This window comes from Paramormyrops kingsleyae, chromosome 25, assembly GCF_048594095.1.
Source record: "Paramormyrops kingsleyae isolate MSU_618 chromosome 25, PKINGS_0.4, whole genome shotgun sequence".
Taxonomy (NCBI): domain Eukaryota; kingdom Metazoa; phylum Chordata; class Actinopteri; order Osteoglossiformes; family Mormyridae; genus Paramormyrops; species Paramormyrops kingsleyae.
In genome coordinates this window covers 20,151,899-20,176,717 of record NC_132821.1, presented here as the reverse complement: position 1 = coordinate 20,176,717, position 24,819 = coordinate 20,151,899, and the positions used below count along the sequence as shown (strand labels likewise).

General features: G+C 45.1%; 1 protein-coding gene across 2 annotated transcripts in view; it reads left to right on the top strand.

Annotated features, from left to right (window-relative positions):
• Window positions 1–1,297: 1,297 nt before the first annotated feature.
• Window positions 1,298–24,819, top strand: part of LOC111844583 (SLAM family member 5-like) — a 31,384-nt gene continuing 7,862 nt past the window's right edge. The window contains exons 1-5 of one of the 2 annotated variants that reach the window (XM_072707349.1): window positions 1,298–1,409; window positions 5,058–5,366; window positions 6,305–6,562; window positions 6,773–6,909; window positions 7,095–7,201. In XM_072707349.1, the coding sequence (XP_072563450.1) occupies window positions 1,355–1,409; window positions 5,058–5,366; window positions 6,305–6,562; window positions 6,773–6,909; window positions 7,095–7,145 (810 nt within the window). In that variant the 5' untranslated portion in view covers window positions 1,298–1,354 and the 3' untranslated portion in view covers window positions 7,146–7,201. Of the gene's footprint in view, window positions 1,410–5,057; window positions 5,367–6,304; window positions 6,563–6,772; window positions 6,910–7,094; window positions 7,202–24,819 lie in introns of those variants that run through there. The other variant, XM_072707350.1, reaches the window with a different exon arrangement.

The following is a 24,819-nucleotide window of genomic DNA, read 5'->3' as shown; positions in this document are numbered from 1 at the left end:
GATCGTTGCCCTCTTTTCCCCACCTGCACCAAGCCCTGCATCCTTACCATGTTGAGTTCAGTAATCAGTCATGGCTGGACAAAGTATTCAGGTGAAGTTCCAGCACAGATTCAGAGATGCTTTCCATGGAGAAATGCTCTCAGTATATCTAAAGTAAGGGTGTTGTTTGGGGACAGGATGGTTCCCCCAGTCACAATGCACAAAGAGTTACTACCACCACTACATGATGGACATCAGGGCATTGTTAAATCCAGAGAGAGGGACCACATGAGCATATAGTGGCCAGATACTGAGTAGGAAATAAAGGAGATGATAACATCTTGCAGATAGTGTTTTGAAGCTAAACCAACTCAATGGATAGAGCCTCTACTCCCCACTCCACTGTCCTCATGAGCCTGGAAAAGGATCACTGCAGAAATCTGTGAGTATAACAAGAAGCATTATCTTGTGGTCATAGATTTGTTTGTAGTCTTAATTATGCAAATGTATGTTACAAAAACCAAAGACTCTGATTGCCACCAAAGTGCATTCATCAGACAGCCTGTGTCAGAGTGTCTCCACATAGCCAATCACTTCCTGTCATGGCTACAGGATACAGCTAAGTCCGCCAGACCCAGAACTTTGTCAGTCTGTTCATGGAGGCGCCCATGTACAGGGCTGTGTAGCAGTTACCTGACAGAGAGGGTGCAGGTGTGGGAACATGCACAGCGATCGTGCTCTCACACACGCGGTCAGCTTTCAGTGAGGGAGGGGCCGTATGTCTGGGTCAGTGGTGAGACCGTGAGCTTGATAGCAGCATGACAGAGAAACAATGCATGTGCTGTCAGAGCAGAGAAGTTAAGATGCTGAAGGAGGCTTTATCATAAGAAAGGTCTCACTCTAGATATCATGGCGATCTGGGCTGCAGAAAAGACATCATTCAGCACAGGAAATACAGAATTACCTTAGTATAGTATAGTCTCACGTCACTTTCGGTCACAGAAATACCAAACAAAGGAAGTGAGAGCCATGTATATTCAGGACTGTTGTGGTGTTTCTGAGCAAAGGATCCAACGTATAGATGAGCAGGTCCAACCTGGTCAATGAAGGCTGAAGCCCAACAGGTTTAACTTTGAAAAGCTGAGGACAAGCTTGGGGCATTAAGCCAGCAGCATTGAGCTCTACTCTACCCCTCTGCCAGAGCTCGAATAGCTTGACATTCTGACAAATTGAAATGACGTCCCTTCCTGTATGTGGTCATGGTCATGTGACCAAAAAGTCTGCAGAACATTTTAGAACGAATGAGCATCCACAACACTCCTTTGCAATACTCATTTTATCAGTACAGGGACGTGCCATATAAACAGGCATCAGCATGGATAAGCACTGCCTGGGAATGGCTGTGTTAAGGCTCACATGCTGGCTGGCAGGTAGGCGTGCTGAACACTTCACTGCGATAATGTGCAGCTGCGGAGAGACGGGACAGAACAGTAAGACATTTACTCAGTGCTGGATTATTATTGCACAATATAAGTACCAAGGTGTGGTGTATGTGTACACACACACAAGATTAAAATAAAAGGAGGGGGGATTTTTAAATAGAAAAAACTGTTAATTTATTGACCTCTGACCTGTTTGGTAATTGGTTGAAAAGGGGTGATATATATGGTTGCCCGCCAACAGAAACGACAAGAATAATGGGGTGCCGAGAAGAGAGAACTAGTTTAATTGTTACCTCTGTTTAGCGTATTGCAAAATTTATAAAAGGAACCTGTTTGTTCGAACTTTGGCTCTGGGAATTAATTCTCATTTAGGCAAGTGCAAGACACAACACTAGGTTTAAATCAGGGTTCATTCTACGGAAATGGTGCACTTTAAAGAGCTCTACATTTTGAGGAATATGTTTTTATGAGTTATGTATAGTGATCAACAGTGTTTCATGCTCATAAACTTGCTGTTACCAGTGACGATCGTGTGATTTGCTGAAGAACAGATCCGGGGTTAGCAGTTAACCTGACCGGGTGGGTTGGTTCAAGACATGGCAGAGCGTGGTGAAGTTAGAGCTGTCTGGTAAATATTTACTAGGTTATAAGTGATGTTTGGGTTCAGTTATCTCCAGCTAAACCAGAACCAAGCTTCCAAAAATCAGTGGAAGAGGTTCTGAACTAAACTGACAATGAAGATTTTAGAATGCATCATATTTCTGATATTATTTGATATCAGTGAGAAGTTGTCATTGTTGACACACCACAGTGAAGAGTGTCCTCTGCACTTAACCCATACATCACATTACAAGGGGCAGCTAATTCAGCACCTGGAGAGGCAGTGCTTGGGGACGGTACCATGTTCAGGGTATATCAGTGCTAGTTGGGGATTCAAATCAGCCATCTTTTGATTACAGGTGCACTTCCCCAACCATTAGGATACCACTGCTCCTCATGGGGACTCCAGGAAACACCAGGCAGAAATATGCCATGTGAATGAAGAGCAGAAACATTATTTTCCAACTCCTGTTATTCAACAGAACAGAAAAGACTATAATTATCCTATGAATTCACTTGAAACTATGAAATTGAACAAGACACTGTAAAGGAAGTTGAAGGTTTCGTGTGTGTCAACCACAGTGACATCATACAGCATATATCTATTAATGTCTTTTCCACAACTAACGAACATCAGCTATATCTTGCTGTGTGTTTTTGCTACTGAAAAGCTGAAATTCTCGCTGCAAAAGGGAAGGTCCTCTTTGCCTCAACACTGCGTGCATAATTATTAGGCAAGTGTGTATTTTGCTTGTAGCTGCTTTACCAACTTAATAATTTAAGTACAGATTAATCTCTAATTAAGAATGGACCTTAAAATAGTAAATATGCGGAGTAATTCCTGTTTGGAGTTTAACAGGAAATGATCAATACATCCCTGTGCAGAATTATTAAGCAAATTATTAATACTATTAAAATAGGCCATAAAGGGACTGTGCAGAGAGCAGGGAAATAAACAAATAAATAAGTAACAAAATAGTAAAGTGCAATTCAGAGGGATGCAAAAAATCTACATTACCAAAATTTTAAAACGTGATCTCCATACAATTGAGTGTCTCGTGGCCAACAGCAAAAGAAGATGGAAGCATGTAGTGAGGAGACACAAATTAACTGCCAAAGGTCTGTGTCAAATTAAAGGGGAGATTCCAGACTCTTTAGCATCAAATGCCACCATTTTTCAGAACTGCTCTCTGAACAGAATCTCTGGAAGTACTAGGTGCAGTGTATTATGTGACATCGCTATGATCAGAAACATAACCTCAGCTCAGTTAGGCACACAAGCTAAAACCTCAAGAATGGGCATGGACACATCTCAAGGCTGATTTTACATGGGTTTTGTGGTCAGATGAGATGCAAGTGACTCTTGATGGAACAGATGCATGAGTTAGTGGATGGGTGTCTTCCTCAAGCGCCAACAAGCTGGTGGAGAAGTAACTTGTCAGAACTTCTCGACTTGCAGATGGTGTAAAGGTTACCTAAAAGATCTAACGCCAACTCCTGGAAGATATATTCTTCAAACACTGGTATAAAAAACATCTGCAGCTTTCAAAAAGGTTATGATGTTCATGCAGGACAATGTCCCTTCCCGTGCATCAAAGCGTTCCATAGATTGGCCAAGAAAGGTGACTGATTTATGACCTGGCTCCCTTTATTGGCTGACTTAACCCCCATTGAGAATTACTGGGCCTTACTGAAATATGAGATTTAATAATAATAATTGATACTTTATTGATCCCCGTGGAGAAATTGTTTTTACGCCTCCCTCAACTTGCTCTATTATGTAGAGTAAGTTATCTGCGCCACCCGTAGCGGCACCCAGGGAGCTGGGGGTTAAGGGCCTTGCTCAAGGACCCATAGACGTGCTGAGGCTGGGTTTGAGCCAGCAACCTTCTGATTACAGGCACAGCCCACTGAGCCACACGCTGCCACGGTGGCAAGCAGTACAATTCTCAGAGCAGCGTCTGGGAGGATAATTCTGCACAGAGTGTAACATGTGATCAGTCACTGTCTGAAATAACATGCAGGAAAAGATGGTGCTGGGGAAGTTGTGGGTTTGGCTGCGAAACTCCCCCTGCAGACACTGGCAGCCCTTCGCAGGGCATTAGCTGAGGTATTGTGGATGTGTACCACCATCTGCCAGTTTCCCCAGAAGGTCTGCTGTGGGCCCCACGAGTCCCTGTCTGCACTGGACATGTAGCCTGATCACTGGGGAGGAATATGAGGGTCACGCATGGGGAACACAACCCCGACCTGCCCGTCAGGAGTGTGACACTCGTATCCCTCCTTCCTGGTACCATGGTGTGCTGAGTGACGGGCAGGTCGGGGTTGTGCTCCCCACGCGTGACCCTTGTTCTCCTCCCCGGTGATCAGGCTATATGACATGGACTCATGGGGCCCACAGCCGACCTTCTGAGGAAACTGATATTAGTGTCTTTATACAGGAAAACCAATGTGCGAAATACCGGGGGGTCTGGGGGGGTCCGACACCCCCAATTAACCCATGAGACCCCCTGAAAGCCTCAAAAGCTAAATTTTAAGGGGTCTCAAGATCGATATTGCGCAACAGAAGGGAGATGGGGACTCCCCCGAAAATTGACGGATATTTCGCACATTGAGTAAAATACTTCTAATGTGTGTCCCCCTCCCCCCACAATTTATTTGGTGGTATTATCCTCTTAATCCTGCTTCAAGGGGGCAGGTGTTGCTCCCCCCCCACCCCCACATTATCAAATGTATAATCTTCTTAGTTCCCCTTAACGGTGCAGGTGCCCATGTCCCCCCCCCCCCACTTTATTAAATATAAACTCCTCTTAGTCCCCCTTAAAGGGGCAGGTGCTGCTCTCTCGCCCCCACAAGCTGCTTCCTGATGTTAACACTGCACTGGAGATGGGCCCCGTTTAGGGATGAAGGGCACAGGACGGCCTCCCATCAGCTTAAAGGGAGGGTGACATTATCACAGCTTATGCAGCTTATGCAGCGTTCTTATAGGCTCTGAGCAGCCTGTGTGTCACACTGTTAATGCCTCCTCTATTGCAGGACTCTGTCTGACATCTGTCCACGCTGAGGTACAGCAGGTGCAAGGCATTGTGGAAGGGGCTTTCACTTTTCCTGCCCCAGTTTTTTCTACTGGCACCCTGTTGTATGGGAATATCGGCACTGTGGCCATGGTGATGCCAGGGAGCAGTAACACAGACCTGAAGGAGAAATTCAGAGGCAGACTGCGGTGGGACAGTAAGACGGGACTCTTCACCATCACCGATCTGCAGATCCAGGACTCTGGCCAGTATAAAGTGGATAACAGTGATGGAGTGAAGAAAGTTACAGCATATCAGCTGACTGTATACAGTGAGTTCTGCTTCCGGGTGTCTGTATGTGTGTATGAGTATGTGTGCATATCATCAGGGGTGTGTTTGTGTGTGTCAGGGTTATGGTTAATTAAACCTATAAGAAAACATTGTTGTAAACTGAAATAAGATGCAAAACAAATACTACAGCTAAACAAAACCTATGAATATTGCTTCCAAAAATAATTGAAATAACATAAAATAAATGGGAAATACTTCCCGTTACTGTTTTCTATTACTATTTAGCTGAAGTATTGATTTATCTTTCCTCCTTTAAGGGAATCATTTGAGGAAATGTAATTCAGTTTATTGCCTTTAGATGGCGCCGTGCTCTGGGCCTCTTTTGTGCAATGCACTTGGACCACAGAAATGGCCGACTGCACTGCATAGCAACATTGTGTAATAGATAGCTAAGTCCTATAACTTTATGTCTATTCCTAAAAATACAATTACGAAAACTTGAAGTGCAACAAAAATATGTAAAGACTAAATAGTAATGTATCTTTAAAATAACAAGTAATAAAACCACATTGAAATAAATTGGATTTCTCATGAAGATTGAAAACAATGTGAAAATAAAAACTAAAACAAAAAATCAGAACTAAAACATTGGTGTGTGTGTGTGTGTGTGGGTGTGTGTGTGGGTTATCTTTATATTACATTGTGGAGACCAAATGTCCCCCTAAGTGTAATAAAAACCTATTATTTTGACATTTTGGGGACCATTTTTTCAGGTCTCCACAAAGATCTGTGAATGCAATCAAAAAACTAAAAATGTCAAAAGTCAAAGGTTGTCGTGTTGGGATTAGAGATTTCCCCATAGAAATGAATGTAGAGTCACCACAAAGATATAATTACAAACCTGCGTATCTGTGTGTGTGTGTTTGTTTTTGTGGGGGGGTATGTTTTAATGTGCTCCCACTTTCTCTCCCTATTCAGATCACGTGTCTGAACCCAGACTGTCGGCCGGTGGGAGCTGCTGGGTTCTGTGTTCTGTGGAGAACGGGAGAGACGTCACCCTGTCCTGGTACAGAGGGACTGAGAGACTGAATCAAACCAGCAGCCCTGACCTCAGCACCAGCCTGTCTCTCCCCCTGGAGATAGAACACAGATACACCTATTACTGTGAAGCAAAGAACCCAGTCAGCTCACAGAACCTCACACTGGAGATACCAGCAAACTGCAGCAAAACCTTGGGTCTGTACGGTACACTTTTCCTGTTTGTCTTGAAGATGTATTTCATTCCATCAGTGCAGACATTGTGTCTTTAGATTAGGAATAAATTATGGTTTTATGGATGTTAATGCAATGAAAAGTCTAATTAGAAAGAGGACATTAAGGGAACATTTCAGGATCTGAGACTGATGACGTATTAAAATCAGTACGTTTTCACCGCCTCTGTTTTAGGTGACGACATTCCCTCCCGCATGAGTTTTCTAGCCCATGTGCCTGTGGGATGTTGTTTTGTACTTATCATCTATATCATCATCACTGTCATCTACCTGAAGAAGAAGAAAAGGGCTGTTAATAACTCTGTTCTGCAGGTAAATGCTGTGCAGCTCACACTTCAAGTGTAGAATCTCTATTTTCCACAGAGATCTTTCCTTCGTTTACAGTATGAGCTGTATCTGATGCATCCATATTATCATGCCACGTAGCCTGGCCTGATTTGCAGGAATCTGTCCTTGTTCTCTGTAGAATGAACTTATTCATGTTTTTCTCTGTGCAGGAAGACAGGGACCAGGACACACTGAGCGTGGAGAAAGAACAACAGACCTGAATGGCTCTGTATGCAACTGTGTGATTTACTCCTGCTAACACAGACAACCGTCACAGAGCAAATCAAGAAAAAAAACACCACTGAACTAGTTCATAAACAGTGATATATATACTGGCCACCAGATGGCAGCATGCAAGAGGTCCTCTCTCTCTGACTCTCCCACACACTCCCTCCCACCCTCTGTTGTTTTCCTCTGCCGTCTTTCTCCGCTCCCTGTCCAGCTGATGTCCTCACACACAGCCTGTAGTGACCCTCCTTTCAGTTCTGAGCTTAACGGCCGTCAGCTTCACTGTCTTCGATTTTGCTGTTTGTCAATATTGCTGAGCTGTAAGACGTGATGTCCAGCCAGAGTGACACCATTACTGTGAGAGTAAAATAAAAACTTCCATCTCTTACTGTAACAGTGCAGGACTTCTACTGAATTTAAACTGTGCTGCTTTGCTAGTTAATGTGACTTAAGCATTATCCAGTTTTGGACTTTAATTGCCATTTATCAAAGCTGACCTGCTGGCAGCTATCACATGCACCACAGGGATGCCAAGCGGCTGTGCAACAGCTTCAGGTTACAGTGGATAAACTTTAAAAACTTCTTATAAAGATTCTTTTTAGAGTAATATATAAACAGGAGGTCTGAACCAGTCTCGGCCGGGGGGACAACCTGGATGTTATGCCAGTCTATTGCAGAGCACACACACCTATACACCGCAGGCAGCTTACAGATGTCAGGTAACGTAAATGCGTGACTTTGGTCTGAGGGAGGAAACTGAGGAACTCAAAGGGAAACTGCTCAGCAGAGAGAGGATATGCAACCCCCCCCAACACACACACAGAGCAGAGACCCCCCACCCAGCGTGACAGTGTCACCCACGGAGTCACCGTGTCACCCTCATGGCAAATAACACACATGATCATATCACCGGAAGGTCTGTAAACCTGAGCTAGACTGATAGCCAGATTCAGTGAATCTGCACTGTGGACAGAGGTGTTGCTGCAGAATGCGTCTCGACATGTGAGAATGTGGTTTCCATGTGAGACGATGTGGCCTGATTTTAGCACTGATGGCGCCAGCAGCATGAATGTTGGTGTGGATGCATTTAGCTGTAAGCCTCAGCACACCAAGCAGTGCATGTCAAAGGTCATTTTATTGGAATATTCTCGTTGAATAATCTAAGAATAAATAGTGAATCGTTTCCTGTTAGGGAGTGAATATTAAATTTCTGTGGGGTGGAACTTCTCTTCGCATCCTGCATGACTGAAATCGACATTTCTCTCTGGGTCACATGCCACTTATTCTGCTCTGCCCCTTGCAGAGGGTCTCCGGAAATGCCTCATGTTTCTGTGCATATTAGTGTCCTGCACCTTTATCGCAGAGTTAGATGGCCATTACATGTGCACTGCTAAATTTTCTTTTTTCCTACTGAAAATCCAGTGACACATTTATAAAACCTGGTGTTTCCATGCTCCCTCCCATTTCTCCTCCCATACCTCTTGTTCCTGCTCTTCTGTGATTCTCTCCAGCTGCCTCTCGTTGCGCTCACTTGTTAGTCCTCTGTATTTAAGTGCATCTTGTTTTATACTCCCTAGTCATGTCATTAACATCATCCTGTATGTATGCCTGTGCTTTCCCCAGTACCAGCATTTCCGTTTTGACCCCTTGCGGTATGTTTCCAGTTTAAATAAAATCCATTTATTTGATCCCTATGTCTGCTTTCGACTCCCTTGCTTCCCGAACATGACACATAGACTCTAAAAATAAGTTCATGATTAGCATCAACATCCAAAGCGAACACATGTGTCCATAGGAAGGAGGAGGTATGGGGAGAAAACGCTGGAAGGTAATTAAGATGCAGTAAGACGATGAGAGAGACTCAGAGAAAAGCATGTTTCTGCACACAGGGGTCAAGGCTGAACCTCAGATTTAGGGTATATGAAGATGATGCTTGCTGGCATAACAGGAAGCAACTGAAGTATCAGATCAGGGTGGGAGAGGTAGAGATGTGTTTACATTACATTACATTAATTTAGCTGGTGATTTTATCCAAAGTGATGTACAAGTGAGAAGTCAGTCAGGGTCCCTGGAGCAATTGGGCAGTTAACGACATCACTCAAGGGCCCAATGGTGACATCACTTCATCGAACATGGGATTCATCCGCCTAACAGGACCCGGGGCATGTGGAGTACAGGAGGACCCGGTACTAATCCCTGAGGGTCTCCACAAGAAAGGGTTTGAGTCTTAGAGAGAAATGCACTGGGCTACGAGGCACAGAAAGGTAGTGCAGTTCCATTCAATCCTGACTTGGCCGTGGAGGTTTATCTGACAGTTTACTTTGTTTGCTGAATGCTGTGGTTTATTTCTACAGAAAGAAGGGTAGAATGGAAACTGTATGTGGAAAGAAGAGGTGAGATAGAGGAATAATTGGTCACCTGATAAAGGGGGAGGAGTTATGAGATATCTGCGTCAGTGGGTGAAATCAATGACGTGGTGGATAGGAGACAGGATGGAAGAGATTTCAAAATGATATGTCAGGGAATTACATTCTCAAATTATATTTAATAATCCACAATTAGTTTTTAAATTATAATTCTTGTCTAACAGGTCAATTGCCATATTTTGCAATATTTAGAAGGAATAAGTAAAAAGATTGTCAGCGATATTACACTAATATGACCACAGTTTCACGTGTGATATTGTGCGCAAACTAACAAACAAAACTGAAACCTATAATCCAGCCAGCAAACTTCTTTGGGAACTACTGAAAAGTGCCTCCCTGTGGCTCTGCATGTAACCCATTACGAGGCGCGTTCACACGGCTTCTGCTTCCTGTCAGCGCGAGCGGCGCTTTATCGCCGACAAGCAGAAGCGGAACGTAATAACGCTCATTCGCGCGATATGCAATTTTATTCTGCTATTTATTTTGCCACGGATTTTTCCCTTTACTTGTGGTTTATGGATGTGTGTAATGTTGCGTAATGCTGTAGCCTGGATTAACAGTGGTATCATAGTCTAATGAGGCAAAAAAGGGCACAATGCCTTTTCATAAAGAAATTTGCAGCTTAATGGTAATACATTTAAAATAGGCTGTCTGTAGCATTTTGTAATATTTAATCTGAAATGAAGACATCCTACCAAAGAAGCGGTCTGTCGCTGTTTGCGTTTTGTTTGATAGGTAAGTTAAATGTTGTTCTTTCATGCTCGATTCTTTGGAAATAGCTTAAATGGCGTGTTTATGACTGTGAGTTAAGTCGGTTTAGTATTTTGCAAAAAAAAGTTTTACTTCAGTTGCTGATAGTAAATAAGAAATAAACTATTGTAAATAATCCCAAATATAGAGTTCACACAATCTGATAACTATAGTTTACAGAGTAATTAACTGTAAATGAGATATGCTTGTCTGATGATATTGAAATGTAATTATTATATTACATAACAGTACGTTCTGATTATTATTGTTATAAATTGTCTCCATAGCTAAACTGAAATCCCATTCGAATGATGAGCTTTTTGCTGTATTTGCAGGTTGCTCAGTTGCGCACAGGGTTTAATGTCTTTGCCCGGGTTTACAGTTTTAAAAGTCTGTCTGTCTGTTAAGTCTTTTTTTACTGCGCCGTTCATCCTAGGGCTTGGGGGAGGTGCTACATCCCAGCAAATATCCCGAGTTCATCATGTGTCACAAGTTTGTCCTAAGAAGCGATTTTTTATGCGCTAAGATACTGCAGTGGGTGAAGCACAGCGGCCTCACGCCTTCAGCACTGGGGCCCCGAGTGGCCGCCTCGTGCCCCGTTCTCGCGGACACAGACTCCAGTCTCTGATCTGGGTTAAACAGGTTGCAGGGGTTATAGGGTTAGGTTATTAATGCCTGTGTTTTTACTTTATGTGTGTAGCTTATATGCAGAGCGTCCGTACTTGTTGAATCTATATCTGAAGATTATTTCTTCATTATACTGTATATGTACCATTCATGACACATGGGCAATAACAATAAAAGGCATTCTGTTCTGTTCTGTTCTGTTCTGTTCTGTTCGGTAGGCATCATGGAAGATGGGGGCGATTTGCCAGTACGGTGTGATAGGTGTGCTTGCATAGCGAAAGTCTGCAATATACAGCCTAATGACCAACACGTTCGTCGTGTTATAGGCTGTGAGCTTCTATCAGAGATTTTTAACGAATATATTAGCACAGTGCTGGTTTCTTGCTTCTTGCGCTCGTATTCAGTGCCGCTGTACAGTGTTTGCCTGCGTTGCTTGTTCATTATTTGCATAACGTCACTGACACAGAATCCTCACTGCTCTGGCGTCAGGGTGATTTCCAGGAGCGCAGGCTGGCGCCGGGCTGCAGGGTCTGGGGCCCGAATGTCGCCCATTTTCTGTGGCCGTGTGATGTTCGTGTGATCCTGAGGTGTTCTGCCGCTTTCCAAAAATATATAGTTATTTGAAGCGGCTTTTAACTTACCATTTTGAGCTCGCTTTGACTCTGTAACTTTACACAAGCCTGTCACAACCACCCAGCTGAGCGGATGCCGTAGTTTTTGTTGTGTTTTTTGTGTTATATGATAGCAGATCAGCTGAGGGAAATATCAAGTAAATTCCCCCGAAGAGCAATAATGTAATTTAAAGGGGAACTAGAATCAAATTTGAAAAACTTTTCTGTGGTAGAACAGAGTTGGCAACTTTGGTCAGGGTGTGAGATTCTGAGCACACATGCAGGAATCACCATGTAGCTATGCTTTTAATGTAGCTAATTTTAGGTTTATAATGGAATAGTACTAATTCGCTGTAAGATTTCTTGCCTGAACGTGAGAGTCTGAAAGTGTGAGTGTCACACCAGTTGCGTGAGAATTGGTAAGTCTAAGTAAATTTTATGTTTAAGAAGTTGAAAATAAAATGTGACTCTAACAGTAAAAAGTTTCTAATCTACTTTAACGAAACAGATGGTAAAGAGTAACGTTTTACTAGGCGGACTGAGTAAAATTGGCAGAACTGAGTGACAGGAAATGCTTGTCATGTTGTCATGTAAACAGTTTAGTTTTGGGATAAATAAGAAATGCTTGCGGAGGCCAGGACCCTGATTGTGACATTTACATCTTCGTTACTTAGCAGATGCTTCTATCCAAAGTGACACACAGATGACAGAGCAGGACCAGTCAGGCCCTGGAGCAACTGGGGTTAAGGGTCGTGCTCAAGGGCCCAATGGTGACATCACTCTGCCGACCCTGGGATTTAAACCGGTGACCTTCTGATTGATTATGTAGGAATTATTAGCTCAGGTAAATTTTAATATCTCCACCAATATGTTTGAATTAATTAAAGTTTAATTAATTATTATTTAATGCTGATTATTAATCAATTGTTATGCCTAATGATCGGCTCCTCCAAACTCGATTGCGGTATCCCCGTGAGTCTGTTAATGTGAGACTTAAATGGGATTCACTAATTACCAGTATCACTTAGTAACCTGGGTTAGAAGGCTCGTCCACCGAGCTGCGTCACCAGGTAATGTAAACAATTGGTAGCGAAGCTCCCCTCACGGCCAATGAGAGAGAGTCTCGCGATGTTTCAGGCGAGTTTGAGGTTCAGAGCGTGTAGCAAGATCGCACAGAGGCAGGGACTTTATTGTGAGACACTCAATGACGGAGGCTGAAGTTGTGTAAAAGACATGCATTTATTCCTAGCTAACACTACAACTAACATAAGACAGACATTACACTTAACACAAACAACAAACACGAAATAACGGAATAAAACAAACGATGTAATTATGAAAATGCAATGACCGGATTTAATGAGTAACCTTAAATGGGAAATACTGTTCTGCAAAGCAAGCACAGTTTGTGGAAAACGACCCTAAAGTCTTATAGCAGGTTAACAGAACAGCTTAAGTTGTTAGAATGAAAGGAAGTTGGTTTACTTGGTTGAAGAGTGGGGGGGGGGGGTCTTGGCAGTTGATGGCAGAGCTGTTGAGCTGATGGCACTCAGGAAGGCGTGGCGTTTGGAGCAGTGGAGTGGAGCCCCTTTGGATTCTCTCTCCTGGTGAAGCTTTGTCTTGGGTTCTGTTCTCTGTTCAGCTGGGCCTTCACCGGAGGGTTTCTTGTGGGCTTCTCGTCTCCCGGGCTGATGGTCTTTTCTGCACTTGATGATCTGTTTGCCCCAGCTGATGTTCTCCTTCGGGCTGATGATTATTCTCTGCGCACCTTTGTTCTGAGGTGTCAGGTTTTTATGCTGTAAAGTCCATGAATAGGGATGACCAGGAATTCGACTCCTGGCCCAGTGGCTGGCCATCCATTTGGCGGGCTTTTGGAAGGGGGTCTATATCAGTCCTTTTGGGATTTATGACTTGACTGATTCTCCCTTTACTGATGATTTCTATTAAGCTGTTATAACTTTTGATACATCCACTTTTATGGTAATCACTGACCAGATTTGGAATCAGGAGTGATTTTCCGTCAGTTTGACACCAAACATTCCATACCAGCTTCACTGAAAAAAAAAAACATTGCGAAAACTTAAAAACTCAAGGCAACCCACTGCATTTATGTTTTTAGGTTCTGATGGATAACTTATAAATTTCAAGTTTAGGAGAAAAGTTGTTTCAGCTGATGTTTTTGTGTTTACAAAATTAATAATTGTGCTTTTTCTTAACTCATATTTTATTGTTTTTGCAATGTATTTCCTAAAGTTTACACAAGGTATTCGTTTTAGTTTTGGCAACGTATTTCCTAAAGTTTACACAAGGTATTCGTTTTAGTTTTGGCAACGTATTTCCTAAAGTTTACACAACATATTTTTTTTTGTTTTGCCAATCAATTTCCTAAAGTTTAGAAAAAGTATCTTTTATAGTTTTCATGAGGTGCTCCCTGTTGTACCAATGAATGTTTACACAGTTGATTTTCAAATAACTTTATTGTGTTCAAACACAACTGCACCACTGACAATGTTGACTTTTGAGATCAGCCATTTTAAACATACTGACAACATTCAGCCACAAATAAAGTCCTTCCAAAAACACAAAAAAAGTCAAATTTTTGTAACAAATGTTACTCATCCAATTTTAAAGGTGTGGTATTGTCAGACAGAATATCAAACCTATCTTGATAGATAGTCACTAACAAACAGATTCAAAACATCAGATGGCAGGATGTGAACAACTTCTATCTGGTTTCCATACAGCAAACAACTTTCAAACAAATTTTTCCACCACTTGTCTTTTAATAGTAATAGTATCAACACTAATTTCCTCTGAAGTTCAGTATCGCGCCACATTTGTTATAAAACTAGTACAAATGTACCTAAAACCAGATTATAAAAATTGTTTAAAACAGTTCAAGTTAGAATAAACCCTTTCAACATTTTATAAAAACTTGTTATACATGAAATCTGCAATCAGCCATGTAAGCTACATTAAGTAAAGTTAGAACAGAAGAGATTGATTCAGAACTTTCTGCACCTTACCGTTTTCTTAAAGCCAGAAATTAACTTTTTTCAGAGCAACTTACCACGAAACCCAAAAACTGTAAATCAAAACAAATTGCTGCATTCTGTTTCACACAAGTTGCATTTGAGTTGAACATGTTGTCAAATAGGTTAGACTTTGGTTAAGAGCTTGGTTTTGAAGCTTCTTACCCTCTGGGAACAGGTAGATGTCAACTCCATAAAAATGTGTTGCACAGCTTCAAATGTGTACTTGAGTTCTTTGGGAAACTCCATGTTGAGCCCATAAAGTAGGCGAAACAGGTAGGCAAAGGCAGTGGGAAGGTCTGGCAGGTCATCAAGAATAATGTCCTCTTCCAAAACAATGGCAGTGTTGACCACTGTGGACTGCGAGTTGGGTCTCACGTAGTCCTCCAGAACAGTGAGGATTCCCACCGTAACACCTCGGGTTGCCCTCTCAACTGGATCTGTATCCTATGCAAATAAAAAACAACAGTACATATAAGTCTCTGAAAACCAAAACTGAAGATTGAGTAGATTTGCATGCTCACCAGACATGTTAGGAAGAGTTTGGTCTCGTCGTCGCGAACAAATATCGGTAACCCTTCCAAACTGATGGTTCGTCGATGCTGGACTATGTTTGAGACCTAAAACAAGGAAATCAAATAAGACTCAGCCTCATTTATAAACCTACCATTTTGTTTTTAAAAACACATTAAGTGTTGTTGCTAAAAATACAGACTTAAGAAATAAGATGTTGAAATTAGTTATTCCAGATAATTGCTCATGGTTTTGTCAGTTTTTGTTTTTTTTTTTTTAAGTAATTTTGATGTGCAACAAATGTAGCACACTTATTACAACATTTATAACAAAAAGTGCCATGAATGGGATGAGAGTTGAACTGTCTGTCATGACCTGCCATCTGCCAAACACACAGCGCTGCTTGTTAGCTTATAATCCCATTCAGGACACACTTTTTGGATTTTTCTGATAAGTTTTGGACTGACGTGGACTCGCAGTAACAGGGCCTGTGAAGACAAACCAAAAAAGGGCGCAATTCTAAATATTTGACAAATTCAAAGTAATCAACTGAAAACTATTTAAGAATAATACATACCATCACTTTCAATGCAGGAGGCATGTAACAGGTGTCACCATCAGTTGTCCAGCTACGCAGTATTCAGCTAAAGGGTGGTAATCATTCAAATCTTCTGGGTCAAGTATTTCCAGATCTTTGTAGCTGCTGTCAAGCCGATATGATCTGTAATGTTCCATAAACCAAGAGGAGAGCTTTGTAGCAACAAATGACACTTTCCCAGAGTCTACTAAAATGTTCAGTATCTTGTAGAATTCAGGCAGTCCACTCAGTTGTCCTGATGAAATGATCATGCCTTTAACATACTGGGTCCCATACAGATAAACACATTTAGCAAATGACACAGCTTTTACCTGTGGATATTTCAGTTTCAGGCACTTCTGAAGATTTTCATTCAAGAAACAGATGTCAACTGTGTCAATATTATCAACATGCAGACTTGGTTTAAAAAGACTGTGACCATCTAAGAAGTATGCCATCATTTGTTGATGCTTTGAAGAAAGTGTTAGTAGTATATTCTTAAAGCATTGGACATCATGCACAGTTTTCTTGAAAAAGTTGTGCTTAGATTCAAATCGAATAGTCCACAAATCAACTAAGGGACCAAAACAACGCACAAGATGACTATAATGTTCAATATAGTGGTGTTTTGGCTTCAAATTAAAATCAGGAAAAGTCTCTATCAGTAGTCGTCGATGATCCAATATTTTGGTGTCCAAGTATGACAATATTTCTTCTGATAGAGTTGTCGAGACAACAATCTCAACAAGCTCCTTAAGGTCCATCAATATTTCCCATGATGGCTCATGTTCTGGTATACGGGTCCCAATGATAAAAGGCAGCAAACGCAAAAGTGTCCAGTTTTCATGTCCATTGCCACTCACTCTTCCTGTTCCAAAACTGGCTTTTGTAATTTGTTGTGGCTTGTTGAGCTTATCAGAGAATTTATATGGAAATGATTTTATACGTTTGTTTAGTCCTTCAAATGTAATAAAACCCTTTCTGATTAAATCTTGAAGACACAAACACAATTCCAAAGGGACAACACCTTCAAAGAAATCATGTAATATATCTGGAGGAAATCCAGTGACTGGATGAAAATAGGACAACGCACTTAAGGCACAGGAACCTTTGACACCACACACACTTTGTCTTTGACCATCCTGAAGATCTTCTAGAAAAATGTTATGCTGTTCCACCGTTCTTAATGGAAATTCTGTAGGATCAAGAGCTGCAATCTGATGTTTATCAATACTACAAAATCGACAAAACTTGTCGACATTAAATGACTCCAAAAAGCCTGCAAGGCTGTGAGCCCCAAGATTATCTGCACAGACACAAAATACAGTTCCCTTTAAAAAACTATTTAAAGATTCAACATACACCCCTGTGCTTTCAAGACATTTTAAATCCTCAATGAGTGGATAAAGAAAAGCATCATACCCAAACTGTTTAACGTCTACACTTTTACCAAGAAGAGCAAGCTGTATTGAGGGCAATGTAGAACGAAACCTTGCAGATAAGTTGAGTACAACCCAATAGACGGCAGTTATTTTGTGAATTTTTCGAGATGTTCCTAAAGGGTTGCATATTTCAAAGTCGTCAATAAATAATAATAATAATAATAAAAAGAATAATAATAATACAAATAAAAATAATAATAAAAATAATAATAAGCTAAACTAATGCAAGTATCTTGCAATCCTAAAAGCTTGTTGTTTTTGAAATACTGCCCATCTCTAAATGATCTGTAACCTTCACTAATTTCTTTATCAAATGCTAACTGTCAGGAGTCAAGGTCGGGCGAGCCGAAAAGCAGGCGATCGGAGCCGTCAATACGGACAAACGGGGTTTTATTAGGCGAGGGAAGACAGGAACGAACATCCAGAACAATACAATGACGGAACTGGGGACTACTGACTTAGACACGGACTAAATACACAAGACAAGCTAGACTTAATAGGACACAGGCGAGCACAATCAGGATTGAACACGAGGTAATGAGGGGGGCGTGGCACACATCGGGATCGTACGGAGCAGGGTGTGACAGAACCCCCCCCCAAAGGCGCGCACACCGGGCGCGCCAGAGGAGAGGCGACGGACGAGACGAACCGGGAAAACAGGACCTGGAAAACAAAACAGAACGTCAACCAAAACCAGGGAACAGGATGGAGACACAGAAGAAGACCAAGGACGAGAGGAAGGACAAGAGACGACACAGAACAGGGAAGGCAGACAGGCAAACAAGGAAGGGAGACACAGAAGGGGAGACAGGCGGAACAAAAGGGCCAGGAGTGAACGGAGGAGGAACAAAGGGACGAGGAGCAGAGACAGGCGGGACAAACGGAAAGGGAGGAGGAACAAGGGGAGCACGAGGGAGCCCAGGCGGGCGACGGGCAGCGGCCGGAGGGGCCGCAGGCGGGAGGGAGAAGGGAGCTGAAGGGGACCACCCAGGGGCCAAGGGAACGGGACGAGGGAGTGACGGAGGGGACACGGAGGGAGCAGGAGGGAACACCGGTGCAGGCAGGCAAAAGGGGGAAGCCGCGGCAGGCGGAGGCGCAGCCGGAGCCGGCGAAGGCGCCGTCCGACGCCCAGCCGGAGCAGGGGGGCCCGGAGGCGACCGACACGGAGCCGGAGGAGGGACCGAGGACCGGCACCGAGGATCCAGGGGGGGGCCCGGCGGCGACCGCCGACCCCGAGCCGGAGGACCCGCAGGCAGCCACCGAGCCACAGCCAGGGGCTGAACGGGCGAGCCAGGGGGCAGGGCGGGCGGGACCCGGGCCCTACGCCTATGTCCCCGTCCCTTGCTGGAGACGGAGAGGCGGGGTCCTGGGGGGCGTCGGCTTTGCCGGGGTAAGGGCGAGGGAGTCAGGAAGGAGGTGCCCGAGGGTGTAGACTCGGGCAGAGCAGGGGGCGTGGCTGCAGGTGATGCAGCCGGGGCCGCGGGCGTGGCCGCAGGCGGGCCGGGCAGGACTGGAGAGGCGGCCTCAGGCAGGGCCGCGGGCAGGTGTCCAGCAGGGGGCGCCGCGGTGGGCGCCACCTCAGGCAGTTCAGGCGAGTGGCCAGCAGGGGGCGCCGCGGGCAGAGCGGCGTCATCCTCCGCTGGCGTGCGGCCAGCAAGGGGCGCCGCGGGCAGAGCGGCGTCATCCTCCGGCGGTGCGACTGCCGGTGAGCAGGGCTGGCCGGACAGGACAGGCGAGACAGGCAGGACAGGAGCCGGCAGGGCAGGCGAGACAGGCAGGACAGGAGCCGGCAGGGCAGGCGAGACAGGCAGGACAGGAGCCGGCATGGCAGGCGAGACAGGCAGGACAGGAGCCGGCAGGGCAGGCGAGACAGGCAGGACAGGAGCCGGCAGGGCAGGCGAGACAGGCAGGACAGGAGCCGGCAGGGCAGGCGAGACAGGCAGTTCAAGAGCCGACAGAACAGGCGAGACAGGCAGTTCAGGTGCCGGCAGAACAGGCGAGACAGGCAGTTCAGGTGCTGGTAGGACGGGCGCCGCCGTCACGTGGCCAGCACGGGGCACCTCAGAGGGCACCTCGGGTGTGCGGCCAGCAGGGGGCGCCTCGGCGGGCACCTCATTCGGAGCTGCAGCGGGCACCCTTGGTTCCTGGTCACCAGGGGGTGCCGCCATCACGCGGCCAGCAGGGGGCGCCGTCGTGGGCGCCGCCCTCACGCGGCCAGCAGGGGGCGCCGTCGTGGGCGCCGCCATCACGCGGCCAGCAGGGGGCGCCGTCGTGGGCGCCGCCATCACGCGGCCAGCAGGGGGCGCCGTCGTGGGCGCCACCATCACGCGGCCAGCGGGGGGCGCCGTCGTGGGCGCCGCCATCACGCGGCCAGCAGGGGGCGCCGCCATCACGCAGCCAGCAGGGGGCGCCGCAGCGGGTGCTGCAGCCAGAGTGGTGGCAGCTGCAGGAACTGCAGGCAGGTCAGGCAGGGCAAGCGGGTCAGGTGGGTCAAGCAAGACAGGCGAGTCAGGCTGGACAGGCGGGTCAGGCAGTGCCGCGGGCAGAGCGGCGGCATCAGCAGCAGGCGGTGCAGCCGCGGGCGAAGCGGCGGCATCAGCAGCAGGCGGTGCCGCGGGCAAAGCGGCGGCATCAGCAGCCGGCGGTGCAGCCGGCAAAGCGGCGGCATCAGCAGCCGGCGGTGCAGCCGGCAAAGCGGCGGCATCAGCAGCAGGCGGTGCAGCCGCGGGCAGATCGGCGGCGGCAGCAGGCAGCGCAGCCGCGGGCAGATCGGCGGCGGCAGCAGGCAGCGCAGCCGTGGGCAGATCGGCGGTGGCAGCAGGCGGTGCTGCTGGCGAATCCGGATCAGGCAGTTCCGGAGCAGGCAGGAGGGGTGCCGAGTGCGTTGGCGCTGCCCCGTTAAGGGCTCTCGGGACCCGAGGAATAGCGTCTCTTACGGCTCGGATGCCACCTAGACCCAGGCGCTCCGGCCGATAGACATACGCCTCCGAAGGAGGCGGCTTCTCCGGGCGGAGGCTCACCAAGCGGGCAGCGGCGGTGTCGTCACAGGCAGGGAGAACAGAGCAAGCCCCCAAGAAGAGAGTCTGGGCGGCTTCTTCTCCCTTTCCCCTTCGCCTCTTTCTCCGCCGTCCGGATCTTGTAGGTAGAGGCGGGGTTTGAGCGGCGGAAGCCGCGTTGAGCTCAGTTATGCGCTCGGGGACGGACGTCTTTCGCCGGGCGGCGGAAGCCTTTGCCGTCTTGGGGAAGACCGGGAGGAAGGCAGATGGTGAGCCGGGGGGCGGTTCCAAGCGGGGGTACCCCAGGGGGGCCAGCCAAACTGCCGCTCTCTCCCTCAGTCGCTGGAGGTTTCTGCCGACCTCGACTAGCGGCTGTTGCTCACCGGTGTGAAACCTCCCCAGGAGGAGCTCCCAACACCTGTCGATCAAGGGACGAGCTACCGGATCCTCCTGGAGTTCCAGGTAGTTCGTCCACTGGACCAACTCCTCTTCCACGGGGATTCCTCCCCCAGTAGCGCTGAGCTTGTTTTGGAGTTCCGTCATTCTGTCAGGAGTCAAGGTCGGGCGAGCCGAAAAGCAGGCGATCGGAGCCGTCAATACGGACAAACGGGGTTTTATTAGGCGAGGGAAGACAGGAACGAACATCCAGAACAATACAATGACGGAACTGGGGACTACTGACTTAGACACGGACTAAATACACAAGACAAGCTAGACTTAATAGGACACAGGCGAGCACAATCAGGATTGAACACGAGGTAATGAGGGGGGCGTGGCACACATCGGGATCGTACGGAGCAGGGTGTGACACTAACTTTTCAAAGAAACTTTTCTCTTTCAATAAGTTCTCCAAGACCTGGTTTACTGAGACATAAACAAATTTATTTCTAGTTCTGGCTTTGTAGGTGTACTCTGTAGGCTCAATTACATGAAAATTATTCTTGAAATAAATATTTCTCTTGTAATCAGTAGATAATGCACCTTTTGGTTCTGTTGAGATAATTAATGGGTTGGTTTTGAAAAGTGCATCATTTATATTTTTAATTACATCATCATCTGCCTCAATGTTCTGTTCAGCAAGCACCTCTTTGATTCTTTGAAATGAATGAACCTGAGAAAATTTTAAAATGTCACTAATTTCCTCAATAATTCTCTGCAAAGCACTTTTAGAAACATGTAACAATGTTTGCATGCATAGAAAAAGTCTAGCTATTTTATGTTCAAGACATTGGTAATCTACAAACTCATTGTCCTCTTTATCACTTGATGCTACACCTGAACCACTTGGTAATGTCTCTGGCTCCTGAGAGGTATTTAAGGATTTATCAGGGGAGCTACTTTCACTAGGACATGCATTTGCATGAGAAATCAGTCTAATACAGTTTTTTATATCTTTTGAGTTTTTGTGCTTTCTGCTTGTGTGTGACGTAAAGGTTGATACATTGTTGGTAGCATAGTCACATTTTTGGAAAGGACAGGATACAGTCTGATGGTTTTTTAAGTGCCTTAAAATATGTGAAATAAATGTATGCTGTGAGCAGTTTTCCTTAAATTCACAAAAATCACAAAAAAATGTTGAGATCTCCTGCCTTTTTTTAGCCCTGTTGTGTGATCTGCTGAGGTGAGACTTCAATGCCCCTCGTGTCCTAAACGAACAGACGCAGTCACTGTAAACACAGGGCAAATGAAATCCTCTTCTATGTCGTAGCTGGTGATGCCTTAAGAGTACTTCTTGACTTGAACAGACAAAACAGCAGAACTGGCACTGCATACAAAAACTATAATGAGAAGAGAGGAGAGGATAGTGTCAACAATCCAAAGAAACCTGAGTTAATTTCAAATTACCGCCATTATAAATTGGCGGTTATAAATTGGCGGTTGCTGCCATTGGTCATGAGCGAGCCAGCCTATTTTGTTTCGTTCGGTGGTATGGCGGCCACAGACTGCACTTCATGAAATACACATAGGGGGTGTCGCGGAGGCTTGTCAGATATGAGCGAGCCTCTTTAGTAGCGATGTTTGTCGGATTTTCATTGTTTTGTGACATGGCACATAGTTTGTGACATGGAATCTTAAATGATATAGTAAACACATACCCATAAGCCACAAGGCTTCTTAGCCTAGAAAGTAATGCTATGCTAAGTTTCGGAAAAATACGAAGAACTTCAGTTGTGATATTTCTAAAAGACAAATTGACACTGTTCAAACATATATTGTCTGATATAATAAAAGAAACATTACTTGCCTTTAGAAAGTTGAGATGAACGATCGATCCACCTCCTGGTATAAAAAGCCTCACGTTCGCATTAAGGCAGATGGCCAGGTGGCTTTCAGTCCTTGCAAAAGTGCAAACTAGACCCGTAGTATCCAAAAATATGAGATGAGCATGCGTGCTCAGGCACCGAAAGGCGCCAACCGCTTCAACTCATGTAAAACTTGAATTCGTTCATTTTGCCAGCTATAAATTTCATCTGAGACCAACTTTTGCTCCAAAACGTTAAAAGATTAGTTGAAACCCTTAATGTATTTGAGTTTATAGGGCAACTCAACTTTTATTGTTGAATTGTGAAAGAAATGACTGTAAGCTCAGCAATTGCAAGTTTGATTTTTTACAGTGTTCATAGGTACATACCTCATACCATCTGCATTAATTGATTAAACAATTAATTATTTTATCTATGTGACTGATTCACATCAGTATAGGATACAGGTGTTTTGGGTTGCACCTCAACAGATGTTACACTTTGTGCAGATATTACATCAAATATTCATATTACAAACAGCACATCTTATCCATAGATAGGCGTGGCCGTTAGTTTGTGGTAATATCAATATAAGTTGCACATCTGGAAAGAACATATTTTGTTTGGTGTGGCTTATGCCAATTCATCTTCTCCAGAATGGATAAGATACACCTTAATTCAGTTCTTTTAACATAATATGTTAGAGCAAAGAAACTTCGTAGCGGTCCACCAAGATCAGATAAGGACCACAAAGGAATGTTGGAAGAGAAGGGGGGTTGTCAACAAAGAAGACTCTCTAAAAGTTAGGACACATTGGTTACACTAATTTTCCAGATTCTTCTGGTATACCATGAGAACATACATACAATGGTAGCTATACCTATCTATTTATTTAAATTTATATGTGTTCAAGTGCAAAGGGGTAAAATAGGTGATACTCCGTGAACATGGTTATAAGGGTGGCACACAAAACACTAAGATTGTCTAAGGACACATACAAACATAACCTATCTGTATACTGAGACTAGTAGTCGTGAGTAAATCAATATACAGGGTATACAAAAGCCAAACTTAAATGAAATTTCCTTTAGGGTGTTCGCCTGTTGGGTGAGTGATATGTAAGGCAGAATGCATGGGGAGGGGGTTGTGTGCCAAGTCGAGGGACCCCTGTCCATTAGGTCCACTCTGCTTGTCTGTAGGTCCCTAAATCTTTGGGCAATAAAAGTTGGAGTGCTGGCCGCCCTTGTTATCTGAATGTGTGTGTTTGTGTGTGTAACCCCCCTTTGGTGCCTCTCGTACCAAGCTCGGCCTTGTCTCAGGCCACCAGGAATTTAGGCCCTGTGATATGTGCATGTGTGATCCTACAATCGCTAGCACTGTGCTCCAACCCGCTGAGCCCCCCAGTGTTGGTGTAAATGATGAATGAACTCAGATTATAACCCGGTGTTAGTTTACCTGCAGGTCACCTTGTGGCAGCAAACTGTCATGTTGCTGCGTACATAGAAATACTGCTGACAGCAGAACAATGCAGGGTAATGGTGCCCTGGGTGTGATAAGGACAGGTGCCTGTTGGGTGCCACCTGCTCCTCTGCCCCAGTGTTTGCTGTAAACCAGTGGTTCCCAAACTTTTTCCAGCCACGTACCCCTTGAGACATGTCAGCCTTAGCCGCGTACCCCCTGCTACCAATGACTCTTAATTAGTGTCTATAAATAGATTGCAATACCGCATGCATAAAAATAAATACTGAACAGTCGATTATTTCTCACCACCAAATGAATTTATTAATATATTTTAGTAATAGATTGTTGCTATCCGGTGGGAGAATTTCACAGTAGGGATGGGCACGGAAAAGGTTTTTGGTTCCCGTCCCATCCCATTCGCGTAGGCTACGTGGAGGGTTTCCGTTCCCATCCAATTTAACCGCCAAATTTTCAAAACCCATTCCCATCCCGTTCAGTCCCGTGGGATGTCATTCCCGTACCGTCCCATTCCCGTCAAATTTCAAAAAATCTTCTACCGCTTCCGTGTTTTTCATATATTTCCGTTAGCGCTTGTTTTCCGCGACCAGAGTGGCAGATATTTTTGACTTGGGTCCTGGGAAAGTTGCACCAGCATCATACTGGTGCATGCCATGGCAGAATTTCAGAATAGAAAAATACGCAGGACTTTATTTAATGTGCGGTTAGACGCTGTTAGAGACAGTTACGTTATGTGACAAAGCTCTCCAGTGAGTGTCATGCCCCGATCGTCCGCTCCTTCCGTGTGCTAAGCCCCCTCGTTAACCCTGTGTGGATTCCCCGTGTTTACCAGCTGTTCCTGATTGTTGTCAAACTTGTCATTAGTCCATTGTATTTAGTCCGTGTTTCCGTTTGTTTCTCCAGTCCTGTCATTGTATTGTAATTCTGCTTTACCGCTAGTGTGTGTTCCTTTTGCTCATTAAACCCCGCAT